The sequence below is a fragment of the Dreissena polymorpha genome, chromosome 3 (genome assembly GCF_020536995.1).
Source record: "Dreissena polymorpha isolate Duluth1 chromosome 3, UMN_Dpol_1.0, whole genome shotgun sequence".
Classification (NCBI taxonomy): Eukaryota; Metazoa; Mollusca; class Bivalvia; order Myida; family Dreissenidae; genus Dreissena; species Dreissena polymorpha.
In genome coordinates, this window is record NC_068357.1 from 19,683,932 (window position 1) to 19,708,168 (window position 24,237).

Sequence of the window (24,237 nt, forward strand, 5' to 3'; positions counted from 1 at the left end):
GTTAAAGTCTTAGAACACCTTTATTCATGCACAAATAGGTTGGCAGTAAAAGTCTTAGAACACCTTTATTCATGCACAAATAGGTTGACAGTTAAAGTCTTAGGACACCTTTATTCATGCACAAATAGGTTGACAGTAAAAGTCTTAGGACACCTTTATTCATGCTAGAAGCCACATGTATCAAACAAACAGGTTGACAGTTAAAGTCTTAGGACATCTTTATTCATGCTAGAAGCCTTGGTAACATGTATCAAACAAACAGGTTGACAGTTAAAGTCTTAGGACACCTTTATTCATGCTAGAAGCCACATGTATCAAACAAACAGGTTGACAGTTAAAGTCTTAGGCCACCTTTATTCATGCTAGAAGCCACATGTATCAAACAAACAGGTTGACAGTTAAAGTCTTAGGACATCTTTATTCATGCTAGAAGCCTTGGTAACATGTATCAAACAAACAGGTTGACAGTTAAAGTCTTAGGACACCTTTATTCATGCTAGAAGCCACATGTATCAAACAAACAGGTTGACAGTTAAAGTCTTAGGACATCTTTATTCATGCTAGAAGCCTTGGTAACATGTATCAAACAAACAGGTTGACAGTTAAAGTCTTAGGACACCTTTATTCATGCTAGAAGCCACATGTATCAAACAAACAGGTTGACAGTTAAAGTCTTAGGACATCTTTATTCATGCTAGAAGCCTTGGTAACATGTATCAAACAAACAGGTTGACAGTTAAAGTCTTAGGCCACCTTTATTCATGCTAGAAGCCACATGTATCAAACAAACAGGTTGACAGTTAAAGTCTTAGGACACCTTTATTAATGCTAGAAGCCACATGTATCAAACAAACAGGTTGACAGTTAAAGTCTTAGGACACCTTTATTCATGCTAGAAGCATTGGTAACATGTATCAAACAAACAGGTTGACAGTTAAAGTCTTAGGACACCTTTATTCATACTAGAAGCCACATGTATCAAACAGGTTGACAGTTAAAGTCTTAGGACACCTTTATTCATGCTAGAAGCCTTGGTCACATGTATCAAACGAATGGGTTGACAGTTAAAGTCTTAGGACACCTTTATTCATGCTAGAAGCCACATGTATCAAACAAACAGGTTGACAGTTAAAGTCTTAGGACATCTTTATTCATGCTAGAAGCCACATGTAAGACACATTTATGATTAAATTTGGCTTGAATGGTGATCAGGACAATATCAAGGTCAAGTTAAAACCGGTGTCATATGTGTCCTAAAACTAGATTAAATCTGGTTACATCTACAGAATCATCATTTATGATACAATTCTGATGAAACAAGGTCAAAATGTTTATGGTTACAATATCCAAGGCTATTGCTTGGTTATGCATGTCCCAAAACTATAGGTCATCAGATCAAATCTTATAAAAACCTCGTTGCCACTGTAGATGTCACATTTATGTCTCAGTATTGATGAAACTTGGTAAGATTTGATATCTTAAAAATATCTAGGCCCCATTCGAATCTGGGCCATATACATCCAACATAAAGTCACAAATCATGAGTTGAAAAACCCTAATACTACTTTTAAAAGTCAAATGTATGGTTATATCTTGATAAAACATGGTCATTTTTTTAACACTATATATAAAAGGCCATGTTTTAATTTGAATGTAGGTCAAGTGTGGTAAAAATACTAGGTAACCAGATCAAGTCTTCCACAGTGGTACACCTTGAACTCGTGAGAGTGCTTTATGGCCATCATTTGTTTTACATACAGAATCTTGTGTTGCATATAATGAACAATCTACTTGAATAATCTCACTAAAATGGGAGCTGCTTTAGTTGCTCATTGACTGCTGCAATCTATAGGATCTTTGCTATTTTGTTAAATAATTGCTTGTGCTGCTTTTAATCAGAATCTCACAGAAGTACATTTCATTCATTTTTGTTATCCTGTTTTGCTTGTTTTTATTTGGTATGTTATAATTGTGTGTTTATGAAACTAGTACGTATTTGATATTTAATGAATTTCATCGGAAAAAAACAGACACTTTTTGTTGTTCATGTCACGATAAACGCGTTTTACAATACAGATCAAATTCCTTTCCTCTCTATGCTCGTTATATAGACAATATTAGTTTGGTATGCGATAAAGTTGATTTTTTTATTCATCACACTGAAATTCTTCCTTTTAAAAACAGTGATGGACTAAACTGAAGCAAGAGATACGAGATAAAGATAGTAAAAAAACACTATACAAACTTACTTGCCGTGACTGCATAATGTTTCTGGTCCAGTTTATTGTGAATATGCCCCTTTCAAAATACATTAGTTTTGACAAATAGGTCTGAGATATTGTATATTTGTATTCCGAATATTCGTCTTCTGTTGCTCAGACAATGATGAGTAAATTGTGTCTGAAAGGATTCAATACACTTCGTAATGAGTATAATGCTGTTGTGGATGATACCTGTGAAAAACACATGGTTAGAATAGTTTTCTTATGAAAACTTTGCTTTAGTGTGTATTTTTGTGAAAACAGAAAGTTCATATGGAATAGAATAAACAAGTACCTGTTATGAATGCCTTGCAGTAGTGAGTAGAAAATTCCTTTAAAAAACGAATTACTTGAATAGAAGTTTTGTTCTGGATACGGTGATGTTGCTATGATAATAATCCTTTGAACAATGAAACCTTAATAAAAAAATAGGTTAGCTCAAAATACCACGCTATTGTTCATAGTATGCTGAAGACCGTGCAGCACAAAGTATCAGAATCATCTACAAATCCAAACAGTTCCATTGGTATAGAATAGCTTCTTTGTGAATACAATTCTGTTAAGTATATTGTGATCATCTGAAAAACGAACACCTAGGGATAGATTAACCTTGTTCTGAATACAATTGTAGTGAATATCATGATCCTATGAACGACAATCCCCACGGATAGAATAGCCTATTTTTATATTACCCGCAGTTGTGAATACCGGGCATTAACTTTTTTAATTACGGATCATCACAAATAAGACAACTTCACTCTTATACCTGCATGTTGTTTATATTACTATCCTCTTCGAAAGGGATCCATATGGGTAGAAATGCAATCTCAAACTAGACCTTTTTCTCATAAAAGTGTCGTAAATTTGTAGAAACTCTTTTTTTGCTTTAATTAGTTTCATACCTGAGAGAGCTACATGTATTGGATGTACATGAAATTCCCCAAATGTGGTTTTTCCTATTGTTTTGTTTTGTAGAAGGTGTTCAATTAATAAAATAATATTGCAAAGTTTCACCATTGGTTTTAAAACACGGAACAAATGCTTAAAGAATTAGTATCACAAACTAGTTTCAGTTATTGTTTTGTTTTTTTTTGTTTGTTTTTGGGGGGGGGGGATTTGCAACAGATGTTGGTGTTGTTCCTGCTAACATACTTAGGTATATAGGGGCATAAAAACGATCATTGTTATTTAATAGTATTTTTATTAATGATAATGTCTTAATTAAGAAATGATGTGAATCTGTCAAAAAAAAGATAGTTAAATGTGATAGACCCGACGTTAGAACATCATATAACACTACACAATCAAAAAATTTTATAAAAATAAAAAACAACAAACCGTCAGAGACGGGTGATGCTCCCGAAAGTGTTTTTTTATCACAATATTGCACTATATATTCAGATAAAAGGAAACGTCTTGAGGGCACAGTAGTTGGGGGGGGGGGGGACAAGATTTTTTTTATAGAAAATTTCAAAAGGCCATAACTCTGTGAAAAATCATCCGACCAGAACAGGCTGATAATATGCACATCTCCTCTTGGAAGTGAAGCTTCCCATAAAGTTTCATTGAATTCCGGTCATTAGTTGCTGAGAAATAGCCCGGACTAGAATTTCACTATATGTACAGTTAATGGAAAATTTCAAAGGGCCATAACTCTGTGAAAAATCATCCAACCAGAACCCGCTGATAACATGCACATCTCTTCTTGGTAGTGAAGCTTCCCATAAAGTTTCATTGAATTCCAGTCATTAGTTGCTGAGAAATAGCCCGGACAAAAATTGTGCACACCGACGGACAGACAAAGCGGCAACTATATGCTCCCCCAAAATTGAGCATAAAAAACGAGCACTGTTTATTAAAGATATTTAAAAAAAACGCCTGTTAATATATAAAATTACACATTTCTATAACATACAGTATGCACATGCATTAATAAATTACATTTATTCATAATCAAGTACTGATACATGTACATGTAAGTTTAGAAATATTATAAAATGTATATTTTCAAAATTCTTGTTCACATATTTGCAAAGGTTCATAGCATTCTGACAAAAGGAATAGTCTGAGAAAAAAGCAGTCAACTATTCAAAGAAGAATTCTACTTTATTGCATCTCATGAATTATGGGCCAACATGGACCTCTCATTATGATCCAAAATTGATGTGTGAAGATTAAAAGAAATTCTTAGCTCAACCACACTATATGACTTGTTTTCTATAAACTAATGCAAATAATTGTATAATCTTGTGCAAAAACCCATTGTAGGAGCCAAATATTGTAAAAAAATTCCCATAAATTCAAAGAAAATTTAAATAAAATGTGCATGCTTAACATTAGATTCAGCAATTTGTTGACACAAAAATAAATTCAGAACTGTGAACAGTAAGTTATTACTGCATAAACCAAAGCTTAGTTGATCAAATCCCATTTTTCTGAAAGAAAAGAATGGATGTTTTATATGTTTAAATGATTTCCTGATATCAATATTATTTATTACAAAATATACAAACATTTTTATATAGGAATTCAATTTGTTGATATCAGAAATTAATTTATTGATATCAATAATTTAAATTCCTTATATCAAAAGATATCTTATTTTTTTTTCTGATATAAAATAATTGAAATCTTGATACCAAGATATACAAAATATAATAAAACCACGCCTTGGAATATCAACTAAAGGTACTAAGTTTTTCTTTCTTTTTGCTTTTTTAAAGCAGAAAACAGAGCATTCATCCAAGAAAATGTTATAGGACATTTAAACTCAAATAGAGCTGCCTGAACATATCAGAGAAAAGGGAAGTGGAAAACTGTCAAAATCAAGGACGTTTCTGGACGGATCAAATATAACAAAAGAAATCAACCTGGTTGATATTGGTTACCAATATTACAGATAATTGTACAGGTTGTCCAAAATAAATGCATCTGATGAGTCATTGACTACCGGCGTAATAAATATGATATGCATTGCCCATATTGAGATTCTATGTGAGAACTTTTCAAAAACACTTCAATCAGTTTTAATCACAACAAAGAGCAAAACTGTCCGAGGTAAATGTTAAAGCTGAGCACCATGACCCGTGCTACCACAAATATCACACATCAATCATATCACACATCAATCATGCATAGTGGTCTTAACCACAATTAACACATCAAATCATGCAAAGAGAGAAAATAGGACTGGTCCTGTATTCACCCAACAATTCTTACACTTCAATCTAAAAATACAGAATATTCTAACAACTATTATGTTAAACATCTACTTTAAAGTGAGGTGTAGAATGTCATTTAATACCTATATTTTATAACATTTTGCAACTTACGTACTACAACAGTTTGTTAATAAAATTATGTTTTCTAGGTTCCATCCTGCATTCTTTGGTCTAAATTTGGTTGGCCAATAGGGCCCCAAAAACGGGAATAGGACTGTATTTGAAACTCATGTTAATGTTTCACAAATGTTTTATTATCACAACGCAGTGGACATGGTTTCCTGAGACACAGTATGTCTGTCCCCCGATTCCAAGGCTTCGGGTGCCCGGTCTAGTGGTCCAGGGTTAATGTCCGGTACGGTCTCTGGCAGGGCCCTGTCCTGGGTCTCTGGCAACAGTAGCGCCAGTAGGCCTCCAATGACAGTAAGACTGCCGAATATAACCAGCGGCATCGCAGCCATGTTCTTGGCCTGCAAACAGAAAAACCTTAACTCTTTCCCACTCAGAAGCAAAGTGAATAATTGCTATGGTGCAAACAGTATAAACCAAAACAGCCTGGGAGTAACTCGCAGTCTGTTTAGGTTTTATGCTGTTTGCTGATCATCGTATCTAAGGGTTGGAATTGAAGCCCTTGAAACTTGAATCTAGTTAGAAAGGTCTTTAATTAAATTTTACATTCTAAGGGACTACAAATGTGAAACAATACATATTTAAGTGGTAAAGGGTTATCATGGTTTTATACATAGCTGCATGGTAAATGATATCTTATGTAAATATTATCTCAGCCATGCTGGGAAAACATGGTTTAATTCATGCGCGTAAAGTGTTCTCCCAGATTAGCCTGTAAAGTTCACACAGGCTAATCTGTGAATGGTGCACAGGATTATCTGGCAAGGCACCATATGAACATGCATAAAGCCCTTTTTTCAGAGTGAGGCTGATTTAATAGTTGTCATAGGGCAACATCTCAAACAGCAATGATTACAGACCTTTTCTAAGAGCCACGGGACGAGAAAGTATTAGACTGATTAAAGGACTAGAAATACTTCCAAATATCACTGATGCTTTACCTGAGCTATGTCCCGCTAATAAAATAGTGTTTTATGGCCTACTAGAACTAATGCTTTGCCAAAATAATAATCTGACTTACCCCATACACAATAAATGGAGCAGAGATACTTCCGCTATTTTCAAAAAATGATGACAATCCAACTGCTTGATTTCTGAAATACCAAATTAAACTTTGTTAAATAAATTTATCTATAGTTTAAAAATATTTTTCCTTTTCAGGATTTTTTTTAAATTATGTGTTACACCTTACTTTGAAGAAAATATTGGCTGATAACTTATACTGTAATATCATTTATGATTTATATTTCTTGTCATGAAGTTTTGTGATTTAAAAAAGAGAGACTTTCATGGATTTCTGATTTGGAAAAAAATAGGAATTTGTCTCGTTCATTTTCCGATGTCTTATTATCTAATTCATGGGTTGCTCATAACACAGATCACAGCCCCCCCCCCCCCTACCACATAACGCCTAAATACTTACCTTACAGCTGTTGGGAATATCTCTGCCGACATGAGGTACACGGTGGAGTAGGCACATGTGATACCAAACTTGCCAATCATGGCCAGCGTGATTATCATAGGCTGAAGACTAATTCCGGACGCTGGAAATGAAAAGGCTGTCATCATACCAGAAACAAAAACAAAAGCAGCATAAATGAGTTATTTATCCATAAAAAATAATAATTTTCATGAATCTTTTTATTACTTGAATTGGGAAACATCACTCTATATTTATATTTGCGGCATTACTATGACTAAGTTTAGAGATCAAATATTAGCTTTCCAACTTATATGTATGAAATACAACTTTGGAAATTTAATTTTCAAATGGTCTTGTTGAATACAACATGACAAAATTAACCCAAGCTATAATTAAGAACACCATAGCAAACATGCATACTTGCATAATTCTTACCAGTTTCTGTTGGTATAAACACAGGAATAATATTCATCACCCCACACAACAACAGGAAACAAACCAGAGGCTTCCTTCTGCCAGTCCTGTGTGAACCAAATAATCAGAATTATGTATGGTACATGCATTTAACAAGGTCGGCATAAGGTTCTCTTTGAATAAAGAACAAGTAATTTTCAATTTAAGTCAGTACAGTAATTCTTTTTAAATATTACTTGTTAACAAAGTCATTGAAATAAACAAGGCAATGTCATTAAATGCAGTACAGCTTAGTAATACCAAGTTTAGTCGAGTTAAACAAATTTTAGCAATCTTATAAAAAGATTGGTCCTCTTTTACCAAGTTTAGTCCTATTATACCATTAACGCTGGGGAAAGAATGGTACTCGGAAGGCAAATTTATTGGATGGTGTCATACTGCATCTCCTTGATGAAATACATGGTAGTACATTTATATTGAGCTCCAGCTAGGCTCTATTCCAATATAAATTTTACTCACACCACATCACTGTAAAAACTGTAGGAAGCTGTATAACTGTAGACTAAGTCCCTGTTTAAAAAATTATCCGCATCCTGGAACACTAGGGATTAATGCATGTGCACAAAGTGTTGTCCCAGATTAACCTTAGCCATCCTCACAGCCTAATCATGGGCAACACTTTCCGCTTTTATGGTATCTTTTGTTTGAAGAAAGTCTCCTATAACCAAAATATCCAGATTTGGCATAAAATATCATCCCTGATTAGCCTGCGAAGACTGCACAGGCTTATCTGTGGTGACACTTAAAGCTCATGCAATAAGCCCTGTTTTCCTAGAGCATGGCTCTTATATTCTTATGTCTAACTGGGAATAATCTACATGTGCGTGTCGTGTCTATGACGCACAAATATCGAAATAGACGCATAGTTTTGAAATATGTGCGTCCACTCGGACGCATTGCTGAAACAAATCCGTTAATGCATATGCGAATCACGATAGGTACGAACCATCTTGGGTATGAGTCAAAAGTGTAGCGATGAACGCTGAGTTTAACCGAATGAGGCTTGAAGACTGCAACAGGTCTTTTGATTGGCTCTAGTCGAGCCGCTGCAGTATAATACGAACCAATTAGAATCGACCTTTTAAATAGAGTGTGTTATGATATTTTCTAGAGTCCCTGGATGAAAACCTGCATTAACTTCTTGTTAATTAGTCATAAAAAATAAAGAAAAAATGCCTCCGAAATAAGGTGTTGAAGCTAAATCCAAAACAAACAACTCGTAACTTGAATAACGGTAGGTCAACGGCTCGCAATTCGGACGTTAACAATAATATTATCAAGCTCGCAATTCGGATGTTAACAATAATATAATCATCGATTTGAATCAAGTTGAAATGTTTTAACAGGTTACATTCATGTAACAGATAATGTTATAGCCTATGTGAAAGCAAGCATGAAAGTTATAACCCTGAATTAGTTTTTTTGGTTTCAACATGTTTTTGAGATTATTAAAAGTTTATTGCAAAATATAGTTATTGAGCTAGTGTGATTAAGACTCATTTTCTTCACTACTTGGTATCTTTCAAAATTTGGGACACATTCTCTTTCAAGGTGGACTCATTAATTTTGGCCTGGGACTCATTGGTCTAAAATCTGCGAGTTCAGAGACCCATATATAGTAAATTCTAGATTATTCCCTGGTCTAAGAATGCTCCTGAATTAACTGGCCCCATGGCATACATACCTCTCCAAGACCCGCATACAGACCAGGCAGGCTGGAATCTCGACCGCTCCACTGATGGCCAGGTTCAGAAACATGTCGCCATGCAGCGTGGGAGTACTAAACAGGATACCAAAGTAGGCCAGACTGATCACAAACCTGCAATTTAATGCCACAGGTATAAGCATTAGTCTCAGAAAACGTGGATTAATAAATGCTCATAAAGTGCCTCCCATATAAGCCAGTGCAGTCCGCACAGGCTAATCAGGGATGAGTTTCCTCTTTCTTATAATTTTTGTTTAAAGGAAATCTCAGCTAAACGGAAATACAGTCAAGACAGAAAGTGTCGTCCCTAATCAGCCTGTGAGGACTGCACAGACTAAGCTGGGATAACACTTTACGCACCTGCATGAAGCCCAGTTTTCTCAGAACAGGGCTCATCAATAGCCAATGGAGTATGATGTATTTCATGTTACTGTCCAGTGTTTTTAAAGGTCCCTCATCATAACCAGGCCACATGGTATGGTAGGAAATATTTATAGTTAATAACTAGTTGGCAAAAAAGATGGCCCTAGATCACTCACCTGGTTCATTGGTTGTGGCAAGTTGGCATGATTTTTACAATCTTAGTAGAGGATCACAATATAATGTCACAAACAAAATCAATACTTTGTGGTTTCAGTGAAGGTTTTTTGTTATTATGATTTACAAGTCATTATAAAACATATCACCTCCAGAATCCTAAGCACGGCCAAGAGGGCAATGATTTGAACAAACTTAGTAGATGACAACTATTATAATGTTACATGCCAAAAATTACACATCTTGGCCTTGTTTCATTGTGAATTTTTTTATTATTTCCAGTACAAGTCTTCATAAATCCTCTGACCCCTGGTGTCCTTTATATGCAACAGACCGTAACAATATTAACAACTTTGAAAGAAAGTCGCTCATTGATAGATCTAGTGAAGTTTCGTGAAAATCTGGCAAGCAGATAAGGAGATGTTGTACACATAAAAAGGTTACAACAACTGGAGGCTGCCATACTGACAAAAGGGAGTCCTAAAAGCTAAACTGGTGAACTTTGGGCAAAGTTAGGCTAAAAAAAAATTTTTTTTTAAGAAAGTCATTTAAATAACTGGCAGACATACATTTAACAGTAGATTGTTTTGACAGCTATTCTGATTTCTGGGTAAACAAAGTGTAAAAGTAACAAACATTTAAACAGATTTTTCATCATAAAAAGGGCTTTATTCTGTGAGATACCTTGCAAGATTTACATGCAAGATGATACATACATTTACCCATTAATTGACATTTCAGAGCAAAGACATAATAATACAGTTATTTTACAATGGTTTAAGATACCTACCAAAGATAGAACATTACAATTGTGTATTTTCTTATTTTTGGAGTTCGGAACAAATCAAGTATAACAACAGGTTTTGGCTCCATCTTCACAACTTTTGTTTCAATTCTGTCTTTTCCAGCCACTACCTCCATCTGAAATGAGTGTTCACTATTGCCTGTTCCCATGCTGGAGGCCTGTATCCTTTTTTCTAGATGATAAAATGAAGTCAATTCTCTCAATCCTGCATGAAATATATGAGCACAATCTGGAAAATTGGGGCTTAATGCATGTGCTTTAAGTACCACCCCAGATTTGCTTGTGCAGTCTGCACAGGTTAACGAGCGACACTTTCCACCAAAATAGATTTTTGCTTACAAGACACTTCCTTTACACAAAACTTACCATAAAAGCATGAAGCCCCGTTTCACAGAGTGCAACTCATATCTAATTCTGATACAATGAGTCGCGTTCTGGGAAAACTGGGCATAATGCATGTGCGTAAAGTGTCATCCCAGATTAGCCTGTGCAGTCTGCTTTCTGCCTAAACTAGATTTTTGCTAAGAAGAGAATTTCTTTAAACAGAAAATATCATAAAAGAAGAAAGTGTCATCCCTGATTAGCCTGAGTGGACTGCACAAGCTAATCTGGAACGACACTTTACGCACATGCTTTATGCCCAGTTTTCTCAAAACGCGTCTCCAATAGTCTGATTTTCATCAACAGGAAAACCATATTCACGTGTTAAACACATTCTAATTGATTTTATATTGCTATACAAACTATTGCACATGTATTTGATATATGCTAAGCAGATGCATTAGTTTCAGACTTAACTCAGAAATAAGTGGTTGCACGTAGACTAGGGCTGATAGAAATCTTTCAGGGTAACTCAATATGAAAAGTGCAATTTTATGAAATACAGGGAAGCAGTGCTTTCCACAGGATTTTGTCAGGCGCCCGGGGCTGATAGGGGTGGTTCAGGAGGGGTGTCCCCTCCTGACATCGATTTAAAAAAAAATGTAACGTGTCAATTCACGTTCTGTGGTGCGTTATAACTCAAAGAAAAACAGCGTCAAAAGACGTCATTTGGTGCGCTATGATTCTTCAAGAAAATCCCCCAGTCATTTAAAAATATATATAAATAATTGTTTATATTGTTTAATTGTTTTAAAACTTTCCCCCACAGATAGTAAAATCCCGACTCGAACGATTCCCCAATACATCCGTTTCAACCCGACTCTATTACTGTATACTTACTACTTTTCAAGTTTTCATTTATTACCCGATAATCCTGTTTATACCATTTTTATAAATCACTTTCTGGTAAAAATTTACGATAAAAGCTCTCAATTATTTCTTTAACACAAACCTTGCCATTTTGACTGTGTAATGTGGCTAGAATAATCGATACGAGCGTCATGCTATTCTCTTATCAGTGGATTATCCATTACCCCATGTGGTGTTTATGGCGATTACCTGTGAAAGTAGGTACCGGGTGCTCTTTTAAAACAGGGAATATTGATACACTGATAGAGAAACCTTGATTTTTTTTGACAATCTCCACCTTCTTTTACTGAAAAATACACTGATCGGAAAATTTCAAGCTCCCCGGGTAGACTCTGATTTCGAAATTCAAGCGCCCCGGCGAGGGATCGTTAAATGGCCTGTGGAAAGCCCTGCAGGGTAGTAAATGTACATTTAGCTCCAGATAGACTATATTGAATTTATTAACACTGAATCACTGTAGTAAGAAGCTGTGTAACTAATATTTGTATGAGCCTAGTTCTGTGAATATTGGACTTAATGCATGTACATGTACATCAAAAGTTGCACCTGATTAACCTGTGCATTCCTCACAGGCTTATCATTGACGACACTTTTACATTTTTATGACATTGTTCAGTTAACAGAAGTGTCTTCTAGACAAAAATCCAGACTAAACAGAAAGTTTCATCCCCAATAAGCCTAAGCGGACAACACAGTCTTATCTGTTATGACACTACACACATACATTAAGCCCCGTTTTCCCAAATTAAAGCTAATAATTATTCTTTCAAACACTTTTAGACAATCTAGAACAATAGTATTCCTTACCCTGCTGGTATCTTTTCTGTAGTTCCTCTATCACATCCTGTGGTACTGCTACCCCATTGGCCCTGGCTGCAGCCTCCACTGTCCTCTGCAGGGACTTCCATCGGCCATTGGTCACCAACCAATGCATTGACTCTGGCAAAAACCTGGATTACAGAAAACACTAAAAATAGCTTATTCTGGGAAAACTGGGCTTATTGCAGTCCGCACAGGCTAAACAGGGACTACACTTTCCGACAACACACATGCATTTAGCCCATTTCCCAGAACGAGGCTCAAATTATAAATACAATCAAAGATATTTTTTTCGGACACACTAACAGCTGTTCTACTTATGATATGCTGAATATGCTCCCAGTAAAAGATAGCTCACTTCAGATTGCTTTGTCTGCAAGATTTGTTTTGTTTGTTTCTTTGTCTGAGATATTTGTTTCCAATAGTATTCCATTATAAATAGTTAGAAGTTTGGAAATGAAAACCTTGTTCATATTAAAGTTAAAGATGCTAGTCAGGACACATAGCAGATTACAATATTTTGAGATTTGTCAGAAAGTTTGGCTGAGTAATTGGTCTTACCATATGAAGAGAATAGTCAGGAAGTTTGGCTGAGTCATTGATCTTACCATATGAAGATAATAGTCAGGAAGTTTGACTGAGTCATTGATCTTACCATATGAAGAGAATATTCAGGAAGTTTGACTGAGTCATTAATCTTACTATATGGAGAAAATAGTCAAGAAGTTTGACTGAGTCATTAATCTTACCATATGAAGAGAATAGTCAGGAAGTTTGACTGAGTCATTGATCTTACCATATGAAGAGAATAGTCAGGAAGTTTGACTGAGTCATTGATCTTACCATACGAAGAGAATAGTCAGGAAGTTTGACTGAGTCATTGATCTTACCATATGAATAGAATAGTCAGGAAGTTTGATTAAGTCATTGATCTTACCATATGATGAGAATAGTCAGGAAGTTTGACTGAGTCATTTATCTTACCATATGAAGAGAATAGTCAGGAAGTTTGACTGAGTCCTTGATCTAACCATATTAAGACAATAGTCAGGAAGTTTGACTGAGTCATTGATCTTACCATATGAAGAGAATAGTCAGAAAGTTTGACTGAGTCATTGATCTTACAATATAATGAGAAAAGTCAGGAAGTTTGACTGAGTCATTGATCTTACCATACGAAGAGAATAGTCAGGAAGTTTGATTGAGTCATTGATCTAACTATATGAAGAGAATAGTCAGGAAGTTTGACTGAGTCATTGATCTTCATATGACAAGAATAGTCAGGAAGTTTGACTGAGTCATTGATCTTACCATATGAAGTGAATAGTCAGGAAGTTTGACTGAGTCATTGATCTTACCATATAAAGAGAATAGTCAGAAAGTTTGACTGAGTCATTGATCTTACCATATGAAGAGAAAAGTCAGAAAGTTTGACTGAGTCCTTGATCTTACCATATGAAGAGAATAGTAAGGTAGTTTGACTGAGTCATTGATCTTACCATAGAAAGAGAATAGTCAGGAAGTTTGACTGAGTCATTGATCTTACCATGTGAACAGAATAGTCAGGAAGTTTGACTGAGTCATTGATCTTACCATATGAATAGAATAGTCAGGAAGTTTGATTGAGTCATTGATCTTACCATATGAAGAGAATAGTCAGGAAGTTTGACTGAGTCATTGAACTTACCATATGAAGAGAATAGTCAGGAAGTTTGACTGAGTCATTGATCTTACTATATGAAGAGAGTAGTCAGGAAGTTTGACTGAGTCATTGAACTTACCATATGAAGAGAATAGTCAGGAAGTTTGACTGAGTCATTTATCCTACCATATGAAGAGAATAGTCAGGAAGTTTGACTGAGTCATTGATCTTACCATATGAAGAGAATAGTCAGGAAGTTTGACTGAGTCATTGATCTTACCATATGAAGAGAATAGTCAGGAAGTTTGACTCAGTCATTAATCTTACCATATGAAGAGAATAGTCAGGAAGTTTGACTGAGTCATTGATCTTACCATATGAAGAGAATAGTCAGGAAGTTTGATTGAGTCATTGATCTTACCATATGAATAGAATAGTCAGGAAGTTTGGCAGAGAGATCAGCAGCTGGAGATGTCGCCAGTTGCGCACCAAGTAGCCAAACAGAGCCAAGGTCACTATTCCAAATGACCAGAATATGTTGATGCCAACGGACGGTCGTGTACGTTTGGTTGCAGTGAACAGCTCTGTGACCATCACATAGGCTATGAGGGCTATGGCCTGGAACAATAGACAGGAGATGTACTACATGTACATAAAACAGACAATCAGCCATTGCCTATAACTTATATGAGCCTTTCTCTGGGAAAACTGGCCTTAATGTGTGTGCGTAAAATGTCGCCCCAGACTAGCCTGTGCAGTCAGCACAGTTTCTGATTTTCTGGCTTATAAAAATCTGTTCTTAGCTAAAATCCAGTTTGGGTGAAAAGTGTAGTCCATAATAAGCCTTTGAGGACTCACTGCACAGGCTAATTTGGGTTGGAACTTTATGCATAAGCATTCAGCCTATTTTTCCCAGAATGAGGCTCATATGTACATAAAACAAACAAACAGCCATTGCCAACAACTTAAATAAAATCTTATCAAGACATTGACACAAACAAATTTTGTATCTAAGATTTATCACGCGAGATGATAACTTTTTGTTTACTCCAAGCATTAATTTAAAACCACAATATTGACTGAAGCAATAATGCAGCACAAGACTCTGATGCCCTTGACTAAATTTGATGGCTTTCTTGTCTGCAGACAACTCTGAGGAATCAAGGAAAACCACAGCAAATCTGGGGACCACAATAGTTTTCATTCCATATCTAGATTGGCACTAAGAAATTTAAGTAAGTAGCCGAAGTACACCTTGTTCACAATGTTAATTCAGAAAGTGTGAAAATCTTCTTTATTAAATAACAATGAAAATACATTTTAGTAAACAATAAGATATTTCAGTAGCCATTGGGTATTTTGGTTACTGGTAAGGCTAACAAAGCATATGAAGGAAGACTACAGAATGTTCCTACCATATTAAGGAAGGCCACGGCAAATCTGAGGATCACAAAGGCCACATAGCTCTGCACGAACACCACGCCCACTCCCACAACGCCCTGTGCCCACAGGCTACCCAGAAGGACCTTCTTGCGCCCAAACTTGTCTGACAGGGGGGTCATCAGCACAGCACCTAGGGCACTGCCAATCATGTAGATGGTGGTGCTCAGATCCACGAGGTAGTCGTTGTCACAAACAAGGTTGAACTGGGAGACAAAAGACATTGACTTCAATGTTTTCAGTGATTTTAACAAAAATCAAGTTTAGATAGAGAGTAACAACCCTCATTAGCCTGTGCAGACTGCACAGGCCAATCATAGATAACACTTTACCCACATTCATAAACCCCTTATCATAACATCATACTCTAAGATAATAGTTTATATACAATGTTTATTTTTTAAATTCTTAGAATTTTAAGTAAATGTTTACCACAAATAAACAAAGCCATACTTGACATTTTGCAACCAAAATACTTTCATGTATGGTATTTTACACCATAAACTGACATTAAATATTTAGTTATGACATTTTGTTCTCGGCTTATAATATCATGCCAGAGGACAAAAGGGACACACTAATCTGTCCTATGATAGTTCACAAAATGATGTTTTAATGAAGTTCAAATATACAACAAAATATCTTGGAACTAAGAACACGGTAAAACACGCATTGTCTTCTTACTTCAGTCAATATTGTTGATTCAACACTGTTGCCATAACGAATCCCATAAGTGCATTTTTCTGTGACATTTCGACCTGACTGTTCAATAACTATGCTGCACTCCCCATCCTTATAGTATTTTGTATCGTTGGTGTTGTCTGGAAGGCTGCATTCAAACCCAGGGTTGGCACCTAGAAAGTAAAATCAACATATTCCTTTGGCTTGTTGACCATACACTAACAATTAAAGCAATGTGTATTTAGCTACATGATTATTCATTTCACTTCTGTCAGTTAGATGTGATTCATCAAACTGCTTTGTTGAATAAACATTACCACAAACACAGGAAAACAGGCATACATGAGATTACAAATAACCATAAGCTTAACAAGAGCACTGCATAACGGTTGCTATGCTCAGCTGCAAAAGCTTGTCAGAATTTTTTTTTTTTTTTTTTTTTGTTTAGAGGTCACAGTGCCATTGACCTTTGACCTAGTGACCCAAAAATGGATGTGGCGTGTAGAACTCATCAAGGTGCATCTAAATATGAAGTTTCAAAGTTGTAGGTGGAAGGACTTTGATTTTAGAGCCAATGTTAAAAGCCTTAACAAACCTTGAAACGGACGGTGGACACAACGAGCTGACTATGACAATACTCGGATTTTCTCCGAAAACAGCTGAGCTAAAAATAACCTTTAAAAGAACATACACATTAATAACTATGAACCATTTTAGTCTCTTTCACACAATAAGTATTAACTTGTTTATTAAAACCACAATGTGCCTTCCTTTGAGAAAACCAGACATAATGCATGTATTGTCCCAGATTAGCCTGTGCAGTCTGCTTTTACGATATTTTTTGTTTAAAGTAAGTCTCTATTTACCAAACAAGAAGGCCTGAAAGGTCCAAAGTCGCTCACCTGAGATAAAAAATTAATGACCTGTTTTTTGCAGCCCAAGATATCAACAGAACAAATTTCTAACCAAGTTTCATGAAGATTGAACAACAAATGGCCCCGTGGCGGAAATGTTTTTCAACAGACTGGAACCATTTTTGAACTCGTCCAAGATATTATTGGGACAAATATTCTGACAAAGTTTCATGAAGATCCAACAATAAATGTGGCCTCTACAGTGTTAACAAGGCAAATATTCATGACGCACAACGGAAGACAGACAATTGACAAAAGGTGATCACAAAAGTTCACCATGAGCAAAAAATATTATGCTCATAAAGATTGTCACCATGTGTGAAGATCAGCAATTGTCATTCAGATTGAACTAAAAGTGTGACTAAAAGTATTCACAATGTTTCATTATAAACAACTGTGGTAGTGCGGTCTCGTTTGCTTACGCAAGTGAACCGGTCACGGGACGGCTATGAGTTATGTAACTTTGTGAGCACTTATGTAATACGGAAACATTTATCGAGTCTAATTAAAGAACGCTTATTTCCGGTCCTGATGACACCACTGACTGGTTGCAATTCAATTGACTAAAGGCGTCCAGTCAGATACGCCTGAATACATTCAAAGAATTAATCTATAAGTGAAAACCAAAGCAGCTTTGATGAAGATAACTAACTTTAGTCTAAAGAATCTATTCATCTTTAAAAATGAAAAAAAATCAGCAAATACCTTTATGAATGTTAAAAGAAGTTCACAATCTGTCAAACAAGAGCTGCCAGAGGACAGCGCGCTCGACTATTCGAGTGCTTGACAGTATAACGTAAGCCATCATGGGGAAAGCGTTCATATTCAACAATTTATTAGACGATCTTTCAAAAATAAAAAAAAGGGAAAACAAATATAAAAATAAATTTGGGGGGGGGGGGGTAGGGGGGGGGGGGGGTAGGGGGGTGAGAGGGATGTGTGGTAATTTATTACATGATGTTTAAAAATAAATAATAATAAAAAAATTGGGGGGGGGGGGTAGGGGGGGCGGGGTGAGAGGGGGTATAATGTGGGGTGTGGTAATTTATTAGATGTTTAAAAAAAAAATTGGGGGGGGGGTTAGGGGGGATGAGAGGGGGGTATAATGTGGGGTGTGGTAATTTATTAGACGATGTTTAAAAAAATATATATAAACAAGATGTGTTTGTGAAACACAATGTCCCCCTATATGATGTTTGACATTGTAGGATGACCTTGACCTTGTGAAGGATGACCTTGACCTTTCACCACTCAAAATGTGCAGCTCCATGAGATACACATGCATGCCAAATATCAAGTTGCTATCTTCAATATTGGAAAAGTATTAATAAAATAAGTGATTTGGGCCACATATATTTGACCTCTGACCTTGAAGGATGACCTTGACCTTTACATTTCACCACTCAAAATGAGCAGCTCCATGAGATGCACATGCATGCCAAATATCAAGTTGCTATCTTCAATATTGCAAAAGTATTCATAAAATGAGCGATTTTGGCCACATATAATTGACCTCTGACCTTGAAGGATGACCTTGACCTTTCACCACTCAAAATGTGCAGCTCCATGAGATACACATGCATGCCAAATATCAAGTTGCTTTCTTCAATATTGCAAAAGTATTCATAAAATGAGCGATTTTGGCCACATATATTTGACATCTGACCTTGAAGGATGACCTTGACCTTTCACCACTCAAAATGTGCAGCTTCATGAGATACACATGCATGCCAAATATGAAGTTGCTATCTTCAATATAGCACAAGTTATTGCAAAATGTTAAAGTTGGCGCAAACAGACAGACCAACAGACAGACCAACAGACAGGGCAAAAACAATATGTCCCCCACTATAGTGGGGGACATAAAAATCGGGTAGGGGGTGGGGGGGTAGGGGGGTGAGAGGGGGGTATAATGTTGGGTGTGGTAATTTATTAGACAATGTTTTAAAAAAAATTGGGGGGGTTGAGGTTAGGGGGGGGGGGGAGGGATTCTGATAGGGGCGTGGGGTATTGTTTGGGTGGAATCCATTGTGGTATTCAGGTAAGTGTTGTTTTGTCAAAGTAATAATAAAATGTGATCATAAATAAAGAAGTTATGGCAATTTAAGCAAAAGGTTCAATTATCTAAGTGCAAAAGGGGCCATAATTATGTCAAAATGCTTGATACAGTGGTCTGCTCTTGTTTATAGGTTGGGGTCATGTTGGTAAACAAGTATGCAACATATAAAAGCAATATGTCAAAGGATATAGAAAATATTTGGGGCAGTACGCACACTAACATAGATTTATCAATAATATGCATATTCTAAGTATAAAAGGGGCAATAATTATGACAAAATGCTTGATAGAGTTGTCTGCTCTTGTTTATAGGTTGGGGTGATGTTGGTTAACAAGTATGCAAAATATAAAAGCAATATGTCAAAGGACAATGAAAATAAATGGGGTAGTACGAAAACTTTAACATTTGCTGCATATTCTAAGTGGAAAAGGGGCCATAATTATGACAAAATGCTTGATAGAGTTGTCTGCTCTTGTTTATAGGTTGGGGTCATGTTGGTAAACAAGTATGCAAAATATGAAAGCAATATGTTAAGGGAGAAAGAAAATATTTGGGGTAGTACGAAAACTTTAACATTTGTACGCAGACGCTAACGCAGACGCCGGGGTGAGTAGGATAGCTCCACTATATATATTTTATATATAATAGTCTAGCTAAAAAACTGATATAAATATTAGTTACTGTTTGTCTAGAAGTTGCTTCAAAAATTTAGTTTACAAAATAAGTACACAATTTATGGAGAGTGGATAACTCCAGTGACTCAAATGTAAACAAGGGCTGTTTGTAAAACATGCATGCCCCCGATATGGGCTTTCAGTTGTAGTGGCAGCCATTGTGTGAAAACGTTTTTTGTCACTGTGACCTTGACCTTTGACCTAGTGACTTGAAAATCAATAGGGGTCATCTGCCAGTCATGATCAAGACAATGTACCTATGAAGTTTCATGATCCTAGGCCTAAATATTCTTGAGTTATCATCCGGACACCATTTTACTGTTTTGAGTCACTGTGACCTTGACCTTTGACCAAGTGACATGAAAATAATAGGGGTCATCTGCCAGTCATGATCAATGTTCATGTACCTATGAAGTTTCATGATCCTAGGCATAAGCATTCTTGAGTTATCATCCGGAAACCATTTTACTGTTTCGAGTCACTGTGACTTTGACCTTTAACCTTATGCCCTGAAAATCAATAGGGGTCATCTGCCAGTCATGATTAATGTACCTATTAGAGCTGTAACTATTCACCCATCATTCGATTCGATTCGATTTCAATACCAAATGGTCCAATTTGATTATTTTCGATTCGATTCAAATTAAACTATTTGCTGCTTATTTTGCAAACTATTTCCTGTTTTGTTTGTCCAGGGCATGAATTAATATGTTTGGTATTTGTTATTAACTTATAAAATTATGTTGTACATTTAAAGTGTTTAATTTTTTTAATAAATTGTTAAAACGCAACACTGTTTTATAAGTAACAAATTTATTGAACAAAACTTCCTTTTGAGTTATTCTTAAATAACATAAAATGCACAAGGTATCACATGTGTTTAACAGAAAAAACACACAAAAGAAACATACTACTTCCAGTTGACTTCTAAACAGAATGCACATAGTTTAGAAAACAAACCAACTGACTGATTTCAACTTACGTCAACAAAACACATTTTGCAAGTTGACTTTGCATCAGAACCTTCGCGAAACCCGAAATGTTCACATACTTTTGATTTTAATGTTCACGGTGTGTCTTTCATATGGTTTTAGAAGCCATTTTACCGGCTTAAGTAATGCTCAGCAAGTTATTCATTCATTCATTGGATGCCATATTGGCTATTGACCAATCACAAGACGTATTACAAATGACAAGAAAGTTTAGACGACGGATTTGGAAAGTAAGGTTAAAATGCGGATCATTCGGGATTGCAGTGAATCGAATCGAAATTTTCATGAAGATTGGATCAAAAATGTGACTTCTAGAGTGTTCACATGTTTTCACTATATACATATAGAGAAAACTGCCCCGCCCCCTGGCGGCCATGTTTTTTCACCAATCTGGACCAGTTTCGCACTTGTCCGAGATATCAATGAAACCACTGTTTTGACCAGGTTTCATGATGATTGGGCAAAAATTGTGACTTCTAGAGTGTTCACAAGGTTTCTCTATAGCCATAAAAGGAATACTGCCCCGCCCTCTGGTGGCCATGTTTTTCAAGGGACCGGACTCATTTGTGAACGCAACCAACGTATCATTTAGACAATTATTTGACAAAGTTACATGAAGTTTGGGTATCAAATGTGACTTCTACAGTGTTCACAAGGTTTTGCTATTTTGACCTAGTGACCTAGTTTCTGACCCAGCATGACCCAGTTTCGAACTTAGTCGAGGTATCAATGGGACAAATGTTCTGACTAAGTTTCATGAAGATCAGACAATAAATGTGGCCCCTGGAGTGTTCACAAGGCAAATGTTGATGACGGACGACGGACAAAAGGTGATCACAAAAGCTCACCATAAGCACGTTGTGCTCAGGTGAGCTAAAAAAAGTCAAGGTGAAAACTGTTGTCCCTGATCAGTTTGTTGGGGCTAATCAAGGACAACACTTAACGCACATGCAGTAAGCCTAATTTTTCCCAAGCTAGGCTCATAACAGTGTACCCAAGAAAATAATTCCAAGCACTGGCCAAGCTCCTCTGAGGTAGACCAATCCAAGCTTCAGGAATGTGATCCATTGAAACAAGTTACACTTGTGACCACTGAGGCGCCCTAGCAGCTCTTCAGAGTCCATGACGGGATGGAAAACACCTGCTCAGGGAAACACACATTATGTCACAAAGTTACTCATAAGGAAAGTTGATCAGGAAAATGACAAGAAAAAGAAAACATTTTTTGTGTAGCTGAAAATAAACAGCATTTTTCCTTAAATACAAGAGGTATAAAAACTCAGATTGAGCTAAAGTGGAATGTAGTGTTTTGGCCTCATTTCATATCGCCCAAATGACTGACAAAAATTCCCAAATAAAAGTTAAATTCATTAAGCCTTAACACATATAAAACAAATATTTTTTTTATTTATTTTCAATTAAATAGTATTTGTAAGCAAAATACAGCACATACAAATTCTCAAATATTATTTAAAAAGATGAGATTTTCACAATCAGAAGTGTCCAAATACCAAAATGAGGAAAACAAACTGAAATGTGAATTAAGAGCATTAACCACTTTTTTGTGTCCTTTTGTCATTAAGCATAATTCTTGTTAACACAAATATGCGGAACTTCCATTGGAGTGAATAATTATGTATTAATACAGAGTCACTTCTTTCAACTTATAACTATTCTCTGTAAAAGGGGACCATAATGGCAAATTACAAACAAGAGATGTGTTTGTCAGAAACAAAATGCCCCCTATTGCGCTGCTTTGAAGCCATATATTTGACCTTTCACCTTGAGGGATATCCTTGAACTTTACCTTTACCCACTCAAAATGTGCAGCTTCATGAGATACACACACATGCCAAATATCAAGTTACTATCTCAATATTGCAAAAGTTATGACCAATGTTAAAGTTTTGGGACAAACACAATGACTTAATGACTGACAGACAGGCCAAAAATAATATACCCCGATCATTTGATCCGTGGTCATAAAAAGCACACACACAAAATCAAAATACTTGCTTTCCAAGGTATCCACAGCAAATGCGCAAAAGCAGTCACACTTTCCACTCACCAGTCAATTAAGTCAACTTCTGTTACAAAGGATAATAATGTGTGTTTTGGTACTATAATTGCATCAGCTTACATCGCATCAGGTGAACTTGACAGAACTAGGCATTTAGCATTAAATTGTAAACAGATCCACGGTACCATTTCATGCTTTTTCAAGTATTTGAACAATATTATATTATAAGTAGAATATAACTACGCTAGACAATAAAAATGATCACTTCGCCATTGCACATTATTATAAACCATAACTGAAAGTATCTTTCTATGATCTGCTATCCGAATTTATTCGATCCGGAAGTAATGCAATTTATGTTGTCAAGGTTAACAGGGTCACCAGATGGTGCAATACAAACTAATCACAGAGCAAGTCCATTCATCTCGGTAAAATGTTTCAATCCCGCTATCTCTATCAAACTAATAACAATTCGGCGACCGTGCCGTGCAATGCACATGTAATGTACGTGCAGCTCGTTTTGTTTACCCGATACACGTTACGGTTACAAACAACTAAATAATTCTAAATCTCAGTATCGAAAACAATAATATATCGCGAACGGGGTAACCACGCCCCTCGTCAATATTTCAGTTTATTTTTACGTGCATTTTGACGTATGGTTTTTGTCCTTGGACTTGCACTCGATTTTTTTATTTCAAATTATTTATGCATGCCATGATCTTCAATTTCATGCTTTTAAATACTTTATTTCTAGCTTGACGCCATGTATCAGATGAAAAGCGCATATGCAGCTTAATTGTGGTCGAGACTTTCCTTAATATGTTTCAAAATTTCCCATCCAGATACTAGAAAGGACTTATAAACATGCGAGTTGAAGATTGTTTGAAAGAGCTTGAGCTTAAAGCGACCTTTTCACAGATTTGGGCATGTATTGAGGTTTGCCATTAAATGCTTTATATTGATAAATGTAAAGATTGAATATAAAAAGCTCCAGTAAAAACAAGAATCACATAAAAGAAATAAATAAAAGTAACCCTCAACTGGGCTCAAACCACTTACCTCTAGAGTAAATGTCCAACGCTTAGACCACTCGGCTACCCATGCTCATACAATGAGTGATGTATTTTATAAAAGGTATCTTCGTAGTGTCAAACAATTAATCATATCAACGCATTGATATTTGTCTG

General features: G+C 36.0%; 1 protein-coding gene and 1 long non-coding RNA gene across 4 annotated transcripts; one reads left to right on the top strand and one right to left on the bottom strand.

The window, feature by feature from the left end:
• Positions 1–45: 45 nt before the first annotated feature.
• On the top strand, positions 46–2,919 carry LOC127873208 (uncharacterized). The gene is made up of 2 exons (XR_008046053.1): positions 46–192; positions 263–2,919. It is a non-coding gene; the product is annotated as an uncharacterized LOC127873208 (long non-coding RNA).
• Positions 2,920–3,442: 523 nt separating this feature from the next.
• LOC127873200 (organic cation transporter-like protein) lies at positions 3,443–23,589 on the bottom strand. Of its 3 annotated transcripts, none has more exons than XM_052416958.1 (13): positions 23,448–23,588; positions 23,044–23,114; positions 22,022–22,168; positions 16,392–16,561; positions 15,683–15,913; positions 14,689–14,885; positions 12,614–12,756; positions 10,541–10,727; positions 9,193–9,327; positions 7,470–7,555; positions 7,035–7,155; positions 6,633–6,705; positions 3,443–5,952 (listed from the first exon to the last, which is right to left on the bottom strand). In XM_052416958.1, the coding sequence occupies exons 3-13, from the start codon at positions 22,149–22,151 to the stop codon at positions 5,740–5,742; spliced, it is 1,686 nt and encodes a 561-aa protein (XP_052272918.1). In that variant the 5' UTR covers positions 22,152–22,168; positions 23,044–23,114; positions 23,448–23,588; the 3' UTR covers positions 3,443–5,739. The 3 variants fall into 3 exon arrangements, with proteins under 3 accessions (XP_052272918.1, XP_052272917.1, XP_052272916.1); XM_052416957.1 differs by having other exon boundaries at positions 23,044–23,113; positions 23,451–23,575; XM_052416956.1 differs by having other exon boundaries at positions 23,044–23,589.
• Positions 23,590–24,237: the final 648 nt, after the last annotated feature.